Here is a 15260-nt window from a genome sequence, read left to right on the forward strand (position 1 = left end):
ACTTCACAGAAATTCAGCTTGTTGGGACTTTATGTAACTTCACCCTCATTTTTTGGTCTAAATTGACCGGACTAATTATAATCATTCAGTTTTGTGATAAGAATATTGATAACCCGCGTCCACTAAAACTAACAAATTGCTTATTCTGCTTTGATAAAATAAATGGGGTATCCGATCTGCCCATTTATATTTTACGTACTTATTGAAGTTGTAAAATTTCATTCGGGTGTACTTATAGCTATGATTAATTACACGGTAACAGAGATGTGGTCATCCCCATGATGGATGAGCGAAGCCGTTCTGCCGCTGGCCAAACAGACATCTGATACTGTTGACACGTCTGATGGTGCTATGAACCTACCCCTCCCCTCACCCCTACAGACTAATAAATCCCCTCTGCAGTCTCAATAAGAACAACGGAATTCGTGACTAATTAGATGCTTAATAATATTTATATTCCATGGTAGGTATAGAAAAGAAACCGTTCCTATTAGACGTGATCTGATATTAGATTCCAAGCCAATGGCTGTTTTTTGATTTAGAAATACGATAAATCAGAAGAATATTAATTTGATATAACGAACCAAATACTGTTCTACGATTTATACAAATGAAGGTACAGCATAACAGATTATAGCGATATGATGACACAGCATTGAGCAGACCCGCCAGTCGCCAACCTCGTAGTTCATAGTTATTCTGTAGCTAGTTTACAAACGCTTGGTATTTTGTATTAGGCCTAGAGTTTGGAATCAGACGGTTTGGTTAGGGGGCGGATTAGGTTCGTTTTATATTAACACTACACAGAAATAGAAACCCTGCGAATGTTTAAGCGCCGATAATTTGTAAACTGCGGAATTAAGAAATTTGCCTGCGACAAATACTATATGCCGTAAGCATCAAATAAAATTGTTTTGCATACAAAGTAACACAAGACACGCCATCGGATGTTGTGGTGTGGAGGTGTAAGGGTCTGTTCCCAGGGTCCATGCGGTGAGGTTGAGTTGCCGGATGTGGACACATTGCACCCACGATGTGCGATTTTGGAATGTATTGTTTTTGCCTCACTATAGGTAGATACGGTCATTGATATTTTTATTTTATTACAAATAGTTACTTCTTTTCTTCTATAGATCAGAATTTCCATTTCAATATCTAAATGATCAGTCAATGAAATACGTCCTCGATCCTTTATTTTAACGATAATGAGGTACTTTTTTTCTTTTGAGCTTACATTACGAACACATTCACTGTAATTTATTATGGAAGATATAGACCGTAGCCACATATTATTAATTGGTTGCTTCAATCTTCTCTAATACTTTAAGGTATAAACAAGGATTTTATTATGTTTCATTAAAGTTATAGATATAAAAACGACAGCGACGAAAACTCATCAAGGTAAACAGTAAACACTAATCATTTGTATGTTTAAATTTGCAATTTGCTTTGCAAACATACCAACAGATAACAATAGATCGTCATAAGTGGGGTTTCTTTCAACATCTGTTTGACTAATCCATTTTCTGTTTAAATATTGAGGAAATATAAAGTAAAATAACAAAACAAATACAATTTCGGGAACTTAAATGGAAGTTTAATTAATTCGGTGATAAATACCGGAGCAAATAGTGCGACCAGTAATTATTTAAGGGGGTGCGAGCGGTGACGTCACAGCCTCGCTGTTTGCTCACTTTCACCCTTTCGCGAAGATTGATCACCCGCGGTGGCTGCGTGAGGACATTGTTAAACACAAATTAGTCACGCTTTTTCTGAGACATTTAATTCTCTTTTGATTATTGACCCATGAAAATGAAGTACTATGTAGGTTAAAGATGTCCATCCTGTTAATTGTGTTATTTACCGCCAAGTCCATTTCGAATAGATAAAATCACAAACATAATTATTTTGTAATCGTAGATAAACATGTAACATAATTGGGAATAACTTGAATGGACTCTCCATTCTCTGATAAGCCTCAGTTGAACAAACCAACCGACACGACCGCAGCCTACAAAAACAAACTTAATAAATTTATGTTTCACTAACGCATATATTTGCAATGCCTTCTAATATATTTGATGTATGGAACCAACCCGCCCACCATGAAGGGCATTCGCTTGAGTGAAATCACAATTTCAAAATATCTCAAGTTTGCGATTACCCCAGTGCACTATATCATCCACTTCAGCACTGAGCTGTAAGCCCCACGCTTCCCGGCCGATGTTTGTCGTGTCTGTGTGTTTGTATTGGCTGATAATTGCGAGGGATCCGTCGAGCCCTCAAACGATGCTTGAGCAAATATAATATTCAGTCATCACATCGCTGCGCAAACACGCGGATTTGCCGAACTGTTTACGATGGAATCATTATTCGACATCGTTATTTTAGAGGCGTTATAACATTCGTGAGCTTTGCATAGTATAGGGCTATAGCGTTATGTTATCTGTGGTATAGGGATATATGATGTTCTTCTTCTGAGTTAAAATTATGGCTGTATCTATCATAGTCTTCGGTCGAAGAGTCAATGGGTGCACCCTGCAGCGCACGAAACTGGCTCCATAAAAGAGATTCTCATATTTCGTACAGAATCGTAACGCAAGTTCTGCGTCGGAAATGAAACTTCCCGAGCGGAGTGCGGATCTCTATTTGCTATATTTCGCCCGCGGCCCCGCTTTGAGCTGCAGCGCTTTAAATTATATTTTCAGTGCCGGTGCTCGGTCTCGTATTGTGGAAGCCTTTTCTATTTTCATTGCGACGATTTTGCCTTAGAAATATATATGCATAACTTTTTGTAAACTAGAAATTCTGTATCTGTTTAAATGATGTAGTTGTTTAGTCGTTACTAATAATTCTCCAACATGGAATTTAATATTTAGTTACAGCTTTAATTTCTTTCGGTGAGAACAAGTACGTGTAACCTAACAGAGTGAACCTTGAATAATTAATGAGTAGCGGAGGTAGAGGCGTGCCGGAGGGCGGCACTAGTCTTGCCTGAGGTTGCGCCGAATGTGCCGAGAATGTTAACGAAGCTAATCCGGACCCTTGAAATGGAGCACTCCGGCGTTATGCGCTGTCTAGTAAGCTTCTACACTGTTTTGTAAGAATATCTTGTGTTTTAAGTAAGGTCTTTACCAAAAATATTCATCTGTATATATATATGTTATCTGATTATATATTTATATTATATAGCCTCTATTGGTTTTCCCTAATTATGGCACGCGGTATTGAATATCTATAACTTCCTTAAATACATTAATTTTACATTTACGTAAATGCCTATTACAATCATAAAATTTGCTTAAACCTTTCGAAAGTATTGAAAGGTTTTCTTTATAATTGGCTATTAAATTTAAAAGGATTTTAGGAGTGGAAACGATTTGTGAATATCTTCTTCCTAAAACATAATTATCAACAGTTACGAGTTTTGTCTTGAGTAAAGTCGTATAAACATGCGAACCTTAGTGTATGGATCATTATTGGATTTAACTTAATCATAGTTTCATATATGTAAAATTTCAATACATAACATTATGCAACTACGCTTTTGGTATAGAAATGATATGAAAGTGGAAAGAATAAAATTACGTACATCCCTTCCGAGCATTCGTGCATCTGGGGTGTTAGCTGCTTTCGGAAGCTTTGCTATAAATATTCTGACAGGCGTTTCAAAATTTACGTTTTATTTACATACTATTGTGTATAATAGTATTATATTATCTGTGCTACTGTTATATTAATAAAGAAGAAGCATATAAGTAAAATAAACATGGTTATGTTAAAGTTATAATATATTAGTTTACAGTAATCTTAATAAACTAATGTTATAAAGTATATAGCTGACGATTATGCTTGTTTGTTTGAATTAATAAAATGAACATATTTATTTTATACATTATTGGGCCATTATTGGTCTTATTATAATTCTCTCTCTGAATGATTATTATTAGGTAACATTTCATTGTTAACTGAATAAAATCTATAAAGGAACAATCGCTTTGTTTATTAGTAGCCAATAACTCAAAAGCGACCAATTTAGGAAAATATTTTCTGTCTCATTAATCTTTGCCGGATCACGTTTACTTTTTATTCGGGGTCTTATGTGAAATGAAGCTATATAATTTATAGACAGATTGAATGGTATTTAAATCGGTAATATTTCTTTGTAACCGCTGCCGCAGTAGCGTCACGTAAGTAGTACACACTGAGTCATTCCTTTACCTTCTTTGGCAATATATAATATAATTATTGTATTATTTTGGCGTTTTTTAAGTAAAAGGAACCTTTTAAATCTGACGGATCTATTTAAATCTTACACGTTGTTTTTCTTCATAAAATGTACTTCAAAGCATAAAAGACGTCTGATTATATTATATACCGTATCTATAAAAGTACACATAAAATAGTACCAGGGTGTTTCTGTAGAATAAATATGCCAAAAGAGTAATTCATATGTAACATGGATGTTTGTTAACTTCAAAAAAAGTTTACTATTTTTTTCCATTTATCTGTTTTTATGTGCGTCAATCGCATAAAACCACAGGGCATATTTTGATAACATTTTATATGGTAATGGACCTATATAAGGTTCAGCATATAGCTCAGCCTATATAAATGAAAAAGAAATGAAGTTTAAGCAAATGTTAGCACTAACTATGTCGGTGGCAATTATTTAGCAGTTGATCTTTAACTTCAACAATGTTAGCTACGAATACTTTAATGAACCTCGTATAGCTGACCTCCTCGTGCTGGTACCGGTCTCTGCTGCAAACTTGCGCAACCATGTATAGTATTATACTTACTAATTTATGTGTATAAATTATAAGTCTTATAAAGTTGGCATAAGAGACAAATTTATGTTATTGACAATTTGCTTAATGGTAATAAATGTAAGTATATGTGACGCTGTCTTCCAGACAAAATATTATAGCCGTGACAACGTTAACTAATTCGTTATGTAACTTTTAGTTGTTGGTTGCGCCTAAGGTTGCGTGCTTCGAATTCTGTGTTTATTGCAATCTCCATTAATCAATATTGATGATAATGGATTAAGACTATTCGTACGTCGAGGTATTCCACACAAGATTTATTGTTCAGCCAAGATTAAACACGATAGATACTTGTAGTGTTTCATATATTATGTTTTTTATACACTTATAAATCGAGTAGCCCACTGCCTAGGCTATTCAATTGGATACCTATTAATGTAAAAATTTATTGGTTATCGGGCTGTCACCTTTATAGTTTCATTATGTAGGTTTGGATTCAGGGGTGTAGATGATATTCACCAGAAAACATATCAATCTAAATAAGTAGGCTTTAATATTATTTTTTATTGGAATGCTTCTAAATGAAATGAAACGCAAATGATATCTTGTAATAATATAAGAATGATTTAGTAGAGGAGCGCGGTGTCGGTGCGCGGCGGGCGCGGCGGCGGTCGGCGGCGGTCGGCGGCGCGGGCCGTGCGGGTCGGGGCGCCGCTCGAGCCCGCGCGGGCCGGCAACGCCGCGCAGTCCGCGCCCGGAGCCCGCGCTCACCGCTCACCGGCCGCCACCACCGTCGCACACCATGGAGATGGAACACTTCATCGAGACCGTGCGCAAGTATCCGTGCTTGTGGAATACCACGGCGATCGAGTACCGCGACCAGGAACTGAAGGACGCCGCGTGGACGGAGGTGATGAAGGAGACCGACTTGTCGTCAGGTAAGCGTCGCGTCGCTGGCTGGGCCGCGCGGCCGGGCGCTTGTCCCCCCGCCACCCCCCGCACCGCGCGGCACTGCGCCGCCCCGCGCCCCGCACCTCGCATCCCGCGTCGCTGCCGCTCCCCGCGCACCTCCCCGCGCCCCCGGCGCCGCCAACCCGGCGGGGCGCGGCGCGGCGCGGCGACCACACTCAATACGTAACTTATTATTCCATAATCCATACCGGTAACGGAAATGCGAACTGCATCGTGTTGCATAGCTTGATGCTAGCTATATATTTTTTGAGTTTAATTGTTTGCCTCTTTGTAACATATGTTTTTTTTAATGCTCTATTGAACGATGATGCATAATGATTTGTGGTTTTCATCAATACTTTATAAGTACTTATATAAATAGATATATAGATAAAGAAGTACGAAGATTCTAACTTTAGTCTTAAGGGGTAGGTAATCTAGCTAACAAAGCTTTTGAAAAATTACAGTATCTATTGTGTAAATGAAGTCGGTGTAAAGCTTTGTTATATGAGCTATGATTCCTTATATTGTGTGAGAAATTGAAAAAAGTATATATACATATTCACATATTTCACATTTTTTTCGTTCGATGAAACTTATTTATAGAAATAGTTGCCATCCATAGGTATGTATACCACCGGAAGAAAGGCAAATTTTTTTAGCCGAGCAAAATTTTTTCATAGGTACTCGATTTGTTTTTAAGTATATTCTTGTACGAGATAATATTATGGTGAATGCTTTTTGGTTAACAAACAAGTGTGTTCGAAGCCCATTTGTGGATTCTATATTTTCCTTTACTAAGGACTATTACTTTATTCATCTATTTGATCTATATAAATACTAGCTTAATAATTGAAATAATATAAACCATCCTATCTTTAAAGTTGTATCAAGCTGCACATGACAGCAAATTTGATTAAAAGCGGTTGAGTTTAAGAGTAAGTAATAAGAGTTTCAATATAGATTAAGGTATAATGAAGTAGCGAAGTTCGTGAATTTGTGCCTTTGTAACGTCAGACGTAGGGGATCTCTGGATCTTCTGAATCGGCTTTTAATTATACTACTAATGGGTAGCCAAATCTTCGAGTTTTAGTTGTATTTAAGATTACTGAATATTTTCTCACATGATAGTAAATGGTACCTTATATTTTCAGTAAAAGAAGTAAAGCTGAAATGGAAGAAGCTGCGCGACAGCTACCGCGACGCGTTGAAGCGGCAGAACGACATGCTGGCCAAAGACCCGCTCAACGCCAACAAAAAGAACTACGCCTGGAAGTACATGGGGCTGATGCAGTTTCTGCAGCCGCACATGAACGCGCGCAAGAAGGCGGCCGATCCGCAGCCGCCCGCCCCCGCCGCCAACGGCGTCGACCACTCCAGCGACGAGTCCGAGTCGGAGCCCGGCTCCGAGCCCAAGCGCAAGCACGAGGCGTTGTCCGTCATCGACCGCAAGCTGGACTACCTGTGCAAGTCGCAGGGCGGCGCCAAGCGGCCCTTCACCGACGCGCACTACGCGGAGCGCAAGCGTGACGCGCCCACGCCTGCCCTGCCCGACCCGCTGGACATCTTCTTCAACAGCATGTGCCAGTCCACCAAGCGCTTCCCGTACCCGACGCAAATCAAGATCAAGAAGGCGCTCTTCAACGCCGTCATAGAGGCGGAGGAGGGCCTCATCGCAGAGCAGCAGAACTACGCGGTGCTGTGGGCGCGCGGCGCGGGCAGCTCGAGCAGCAGCGAGGCGGGCGAGCCCGAGCCCGAGGAGGAGGATCGCAAGCCCTCCTGAGCCCAGCGCGCGCGGGTGCTGCCCTGGCTGCGTCAGTACTACGCTCACTGCGCACAGTACGCCTCCGCTTACGCTTACCCGCACTGACTCCGCCCTGTACGGACTTCAGAGTTTTTACTTTCTGCTAGCAGTTCTAAGTTTGCCAACAACGGAATAATTATATGAAATCTCTGTTAATATAAATTCATCCATCGTTATAAATGGCGTGAATATAGTATAAGCAGAAAGGACTAAGTTTAACTATAAAAATTGAGTTGTTATTTTGTGTTGGTGTTCTTTAGGTTGTTTCTCAAAGAATCCAACATGCTGTTAAACCACAAATGCCTAATTCTAGTGACACGTTCCTGAATATACTCGGGTTTTCATTTGCTCGGTTACAGCAGATGCTCAGATGTGTAGGAAGTGTTGGTGTCATGCTACCAAAGATGTGCAAGTTGTTTAAACGAATGTAACAACAGTATTAAAATGTCGGAGATCCGGTTTCTCGAAGCATGCCGCGAGTTTAGTTAGGTATTAATAATACACGTCCAATTTTGAAACCAGACTAGGTGTAATAGTATGTAAATGTATTGAGTAATGTAAGTGTTCGTACGTAGGCGGTAATCGTTAGTCATTGTTTATACATGTTAATTCCCATTGTAATTGTTGTAATACTAACTGAAAGCGATCAATCGCTAGTATATCTATCTACTTTATGTATAATGTAACTTAATTTAATTTCTTTGTTGACATAATAGTGTTGGTGATATTTTTAGCGGTTGCAATCAAATTACCATATCAAATTGAATTACCTTTAGCTACTTATTGAGTAACCTTTGGGTTTAAATGGCATTGTTTTAGTAGTAAATTTTTTTCAAGGTTGTCCATATTTACAGTGTAACAATCATAACACGTTAGTATTTGTTATAAGACTCACCAGGGTAATTACTATCTACCACATTCTAGTGTATAAATAACCGCCAAAGGATACCTTAACCTTATTGACAAGGGCTCATTGTAGTTAATAAGTCCAGATAATCATTGTCTCGGCGTGGCTATTCCGACACAAATTCCATGTATAATTATAATTGTATGCGATTTGCAGAGACCTACAGTAGGTTCTCGCTCGAGAGTTGTGTGCTCGTCTGTTTGATTGTAATGTTGATCGAATCAAAGCTGTGAGTGAAATAATTGTAAGACAATTTGACTGAGAGTGAGTGTGTAGGGGTTATGTTGTGAGTTGTGATGTTTATACTAAACGATTGTAACGAGATCTCCTAGAGGCAGTCAATAAAAACATAAAGGGATATGTTTTGTTTTATTTCATGCCTTTTTCAATTTTTAAAAATATTTGTAAAAATTGTGGGTTTTATTTTCAATTTTATTTCGTTAGGGGAGAGAGATTACCTACACGCATAGTCAATAATAACAATTAAGAGTGGAATTCACAAAATTTAAGTACATCTGCCGTAGCCCGTGAGCCCCACCGATGACACGGGCCTTCACTAAGCATAACAACCCTCTTATCTATAAATGTCTACACTTCGTTGCAATACCATTCTTATTGTATCCACTGAGCGACGAGGGCGGCTCACATGTGCGAAATGCTGAAAATAATAACACTCGTGTTTAGGCAATTGACATTACAGTTAAATGCGAAACATATATATGTACTGAAACACAAGATCAAGTTTATGCAATTATATATGAACTTATCATAATTAGAAACAATTCGAGCTTAGGTTTAAATTTTGTTTCAACGGATACAAAGTAGAGTCTAGTTAAGTGATACATAAATATCTTATCTTATACCTTTAAACGAGCAATTCTTGTATATATATATATATATACAAGAATTGCTCGTCTAAAGGTATAAGATATATATATATATATATATATATATATATATATATATATATATATATATATATATATATATATATATATATATATATATATATATATATATATATATATAATTGGAATCTCGGAATCGGCTTCAACGATTTTCATGAACTTTAGTATATAGGGGGTTTCGGGGGCGATAAATCGATCTAGCTAGGAATTTTTTTTAGAAAATGTCATATTCGTGTTTTATTCGTGCTTTTTTTTCCTGACATCTATTGGTGAATAATCATACTATTTTGCTTCGTAGATAGCTGGACAACTGAAATAACACATAGGCACTTTTTATACCGATATTCCTACGGGATACGGACTTACGCGGTTTCAACCGCGGGTCACAGCTAGTGTATACTAAATGTTGACTGCTAATTTTATCGCGTTACAATTCTTATATTACCGGCATTTATTTTCATGATTAAACTTAGATTTATTTATTTATTTCTTAAGGGCGACTTACAAAGCATACACTAAAACATTACATTACAACAAGAAAAGTTATAAATATATACGCCGAGCGAGTCTTTAATCACAAGTCGCCCCGGCTTTTGAACAAAAATATGAGTAAACAAAATAAAGAAATCTAAAATCTACAATAATATATAAAACATTTAAATTCATCAAAAACGTTAAAACAATTAAAATTATCTCTAAAAATTTAAATAATAATAAATTTAAAAACCACTTATAAACTTCATAAAATTATAAAAAATTAAAAAATTCTAAAATTAATCCTCATCTGAATAAATTTTATTAACAGCGTAAATTGCTTTATTATAAAAATATTGTTTCGTCAATTGTAAAACTTCAAAGTATTGATTTATAGCACATTTACATTCAACTCTTGTCAAAGCATTAAAGTAACCATTATCAGCTGAAAGCCAAATCAGCTGTTCGTGATAAAGGTGACAATCAGCTGTCGTTGAACTGAATACGTGAATACGAAACACTTTCGTTCTGAAAGCAATAAATGATAATTATAATGCTGATAACGATTATGCCTTCTATTTGACCACCCGTTGCTTGGAAGCCATTTGACGGCTGTAATTACTGGCGATTTGTTTATAGCGCCGGGGACCTGCTCGGTTTGGAAGCGAGGGTTCAGGTACAGACGGATAAATCTTAGGAGCGGCGTGACGTTGCATCCTGTTTACGGCGCGATCAGCTGATCGCAGATGTGCCTCCCCCGGCGCACTAATCTAGCCCCTATTGCTTCAGATATAGCCCGGAGAGCCGTTACTTCTCGGAATGGAACAGCTGTTTTCTGTCGAAGGAAACATATGTTTTTGGGTGTGTGTGCGTGTTTCGCGGAAACGTGCCGCGCTCCGGCTCTACTTGTAAGGTTTTTTCAGAAGCGCACACATACACGGACGAAAATAGAAATGTGTGTTAGTGTAATAAGTTCGAGTCAAGTATTCCGCTTTTTGTATCGTCGAAACGGTTTTTGTTGATGGTTATTAACCAAAAACCGTCTTTGTTAAATATTGTCAAGAGAATATTTTGTAAACTCGAACTGTCGCGCCGCGGCCGCCCGCGGGACTGCTGTGCCTATTTATGAATGAGTCATCCCAGGTAACTTTTTATGATAAGAAACACAAAAACAAAGCTTAGACTTGAGATTCAAAAAATAATTTTTGTTTAAAAAATTTGTGAAATTGGATGGAGCGCCCCAGTGCAAGGATTTTTTCTGATACAGTATAATATTATTTTTTGACCTATTATTTCATTTATTTATTTCTTTGATACATTTCATACATACATACATTTTTGACATTTTTAAATTTACAATTTATGGCAATTACAATTTAGTTTATATAAACGGTTTGTCTTACATATATTTTTAAAGTTTACATATATGAAGCCGATGTTTAATGTTTCCCTAGCTAGATTGCAGGGCAACCTGTATTTGGGAGAAACAGCTTGCTTCTAAAGTAGATTCACAATTTGACCCATTTGACAGCATTATTATTAAAAATTATAATTGAATACAATAGAGAAGAAAAATAAATAAATATAATAAAAAATAATAAAATAAATAAATAAATAATATATTATAAATGCAAAAGTTTGTAAGGATGTTTGTGTGTTTGTTGCTCTTTCACGCAAAAACTACTGAACCAATTGCAATAAAAATTTGGTACGTCGATAGCTGGACAACTGGAATAACATATAGAAAACTTTTTATCCCGATATTCCTATGGGATACGGACTTACGCGGGTGAAACCGCGGGGCGCAGCTAGTATTGTTTATAAAACAAACATCTACATTTGTAGATACATTTTAAAATAGCTAATTATGTTATCGTAAGGGAGAAAGTATTGTTTTACAAACATTTTACACATAAGTAGTTTAAAAATCGGTAACAACAATCCCGGTATTTATCACACATCGCAATATTTTACATTGTATATAATTGTATCACAATATCACAATATTTCATATTGTAAAACTAAAACGCTATATAATTTTGAAGTGTTCTCAACGACTTACATTATAAGTTGTACATTATTCTGAAGATATTTCCACATTTAGTTATTTAGTGTGGCGGACATAAAAAGTCACAAATGAAAAACACTAATGGCGCACTAAATCAAGCTAGTGTTACCGGCTCCGTTCGGCGCTTCCGGAATGTTCCCCAATTTTTACATTTTCAAGAATTTTAAAAGGGTGTGGTTTGATTCAGTGCAATATGCTGTAATAAATTTATGTCGTACAGAAATGCTCGATGTGACATACAGAAATGCTGGTTAGTTATTGTATTATTCATTTTAGAGAGTAAAATCTAGGTATTTTTTACCATACAGCATCTTTTACTTACTACTACTACCAAATAGCTGACAATTTTATTTCACATGCAGTTCAGTTTGTATAATTGGGCGTGAAATGCACGATAAAAACTTATGGTAAATCTGATAACTTTGGAATAAACTCGATCTTGTATTTTCTCAATTCAATAAGACTTCTTATAGAAGCACTTTGGAATCGTTATAACACAGCATTATCATGTACCACCGGTTCAGAAAGCAGTTTCACACTAGAAACTATGTAGTTTATTTTTTAAAATCGTGTAAATTTTACATAATATCTATATTATATCATAATAATAATGGCAGACGACCAAATAACTGTCATGATGTATCATGCAGTTTCACCTTCTATGTTTTCATTAATGCTATTAGCTATACTAGCATCTCTGAACTTATACATTTTTAATATAGATTTTATAGTTAGCTCTACTAAACTCTTTAATACTATGTAAGTAATGTAATAAACTTTAAATAATGTGATTAAATTGTTTAATTTTTTTTTAATATATATTCTATACATTTTACTTTTCAATTTTATTGTAAAAAAATGGCGTAATGGAAACTTAGAATAAAATAAAGTAAATGTACGATTTTTTACTCATGTATTTTCTTCCATGTATGTCATATAAGTCATTTAAAACTTACTGAACCGAATAACGAACGCTTTTTTTATCCGTTTTTTTCGAGGAAGCTCAGGCGAAGCCGCAGGCTAAAATTAATCGTAAATAAATCAAATAAGTCATAATAAGTATATTGTAACTAGTAGTTCTCACAAAGTCGCCCTTGTCACCCAAACAAATTTTGTTAATGAATAAATTTTCTACGCATGCATTAGAGGTTTAAATTTGTATAAATATGTATATTCTGCAAGTTATATGTTTACCTGATGGTAACCTATGCTAACCGGTAGAATGGATTATGCCTCATATTATGTTTATCACGTCTCATTTTGTAACTGCGTGTTTGACTAACAAGCATTTTGTTAATATCCGCATCCTTACAGTCTCTCGCTTTTCCACATTTGTTAAGGAAGGTTATTAAAGTAATAACTTGGGCCGCGCGTTGTATCGTTTGTCACGCGTGACGTCAACATACTCCGTAACAACTCTTTCATATCGCAGTCCATCAATTACTCCGAGCAGGGTTCACCTGTCAGTGTATCAGGAACAACCTCCATTCAGATGCGATACATCGCCACGTGCACCGTTCATTGCTGCTTTTCTATCACTGGAATCATCACAATTAGAGCACAGTTAGTAATGGAATGGTGCAATGGTGAAGAGTTAACGAATTTGCGAGAGTTTTGGATGAGTTAACAATGTTAAAGGGAACCATTCAGTTGAGATCATTTGTCAAGGGCGTCGTGACGTTTTCTTTTTTCTAAGGTTTTCTGTATTTATAAGCGCAAATCATGGAGCATTCGCTAAATGGGAACAAAATATATTATACGCGTCGAAAGAAATAGCTTACACATTTATGTTGACACAGAAATTAAGTCTTCATACTACAGAGAAACAATTTATTTATATAATACTACAACTCTATTCTACGAAGAGTTTCTCTATATATTAAGTACATAGAACATAGATATATTAAAGACAATTTCAATTATGCTACATCCAAGTCAAAACTCGAATTTCATAATTGCCTAGCATCATAAGAATCTTGAAGAAAATAGTTTAGGGTTCTACATATATTTTAACTATTTACGAACAATAGAGAACATTTGGACTTCAAACAACCTTAAGGTACGTGATAACAAATCTCTGGGAATTCTGGCCGCTTCCTTTTTATATAGCGTATAATATTACTACACAATACGTTCTGGGTTCGATTCTTAGTAGAAGCTTACAAGCCTGTAGATATATGGTAAATAAGCGTGTTGTTCTTTTCCGAACTTTCTTTACACCCATATGGGCGTGGGGCTCAAATGACGACAAAGCATTAAGCGTGTCACATACTAGTATGTTTGAAAGCGGATTAGTGCAGGAGCTGGCTCGGCGTGGAGTGGAGGATACGGCTGATCGCAAATCGCTGTAATTACTGCGGCGGCGGCGGCCGGAAGGTGCGCAGCGCTGCAGGTAGGGCTGCCATTTGCTAAATCACAAGTTGCGGGTTATCGTTTATTACTGCTGATAATCCGATGAAAAAATAAAAGAAAATAGAAACCTAATCCTAAGATCTGATCCTAAAATCTGTCGTCATTATAATAAAGATACTACTACTATAATTACTATACTAAACTAAAAGAGATTAACACTTAATTTTTTTTCGGTTACGTACAGTTACGTATACGTATATTGTGAAATGTGACAACCCTGACCATTCGTTACAGCTGGTACTTGTATAATTACTGTGAAACGCTGTTATAATAATTATAACAACAGTACCTTAAACATTTTTGTATGTATGAGAGGAAATGACTTACTAATACGTTTTGTAATTTGAATACAGTTGCAAATAACATTTTGGTGAATAATTGAATTCGTTAAGTGGATGCGAAACGAGCAGATGTATTGCTCCAAATATAAGGAACTCGGGGAGCAGGCTGTTGAAGAGATGTTAGCTAAAGCTGCAGCGTTTGTACCATTTGGTATGTAATGGGTAGCCATTTGGCAGCAATAACAGCAATATATAATAATCGCTCTACAGTTCAAAGAGTTTGTGTGTTCGCTCTGTACAGTCTGCAGTGCAATGCGAATTGGTTGCATTGAATTTGCCCACAGCATTGTTGACCGTTGACGCGTGCGATGATAAGAGCTCTGACGATAGTCAACGCCGCGTGAAATATAAGGCAACACAATAATTGCGCGATGCCGTTCGCTGCACGGTATCCTGCTTAATATTCGGCGGCACATCGGCACACGTCGCCGACCCGCGACCCTCATTAAGCCGTAAAGTGGCAATTAAGCCGCTCATCTATACGGAGTAAGCCCCTTCCAAAATTACGCGCCCCATTCAAATTCCACAATCCGCCGGCTCGTAAAGATGATGCCAATTTACGATAAAAAGCTGACTCCTGCATTCCGCCCGCTCGAGATCGCATCATGTCAGTTTTACGGCCGCCC

At 36.9% G+C, this 15260-nt stretch overlaps 1 protein-coding gene across 1 annotated transcript; it reads left to right on the forward strand.

Moving 5' to 3' along the window:
• The first annotated feature begins 5471 nt into the window (after positions 1–5471).
• Positions 5472–8786, forward strand: LOC119840053. Its single transcript, XM_038366551.1, has 2 exons — positions 5472–5707; positions 6875–8786. The coding sequence occupies exons 1-2, from the start codon at positions 5572–5574 to the stop codon at positions 7501–7503; spliced, it is 765 nt and encodes a 254-aa protein (XP_038222479.1). The 5' UTR covers positions 5472–5571; the 3' UTR covers positions 7504–8786.
• Positions 8787–15260: the final 6474 nt, after the last annotated feature.

The sequence above is a fragment of the Zerene cesonia genome, chromosome 5 (assembly GCF_012273895.1).
Source record: "Zerene cesonia ecotype Mississippi chromosome 5, Zerene_cesonia_1.1, whole genome shotgun sequence".
Taxonomy (NCBI): domain Eukaryota; kingdom Metazoa; phylum Arthropoda; class Insecta; order Lepidoptera; family Pieridae; genus Zerene; species Zerene cesonia.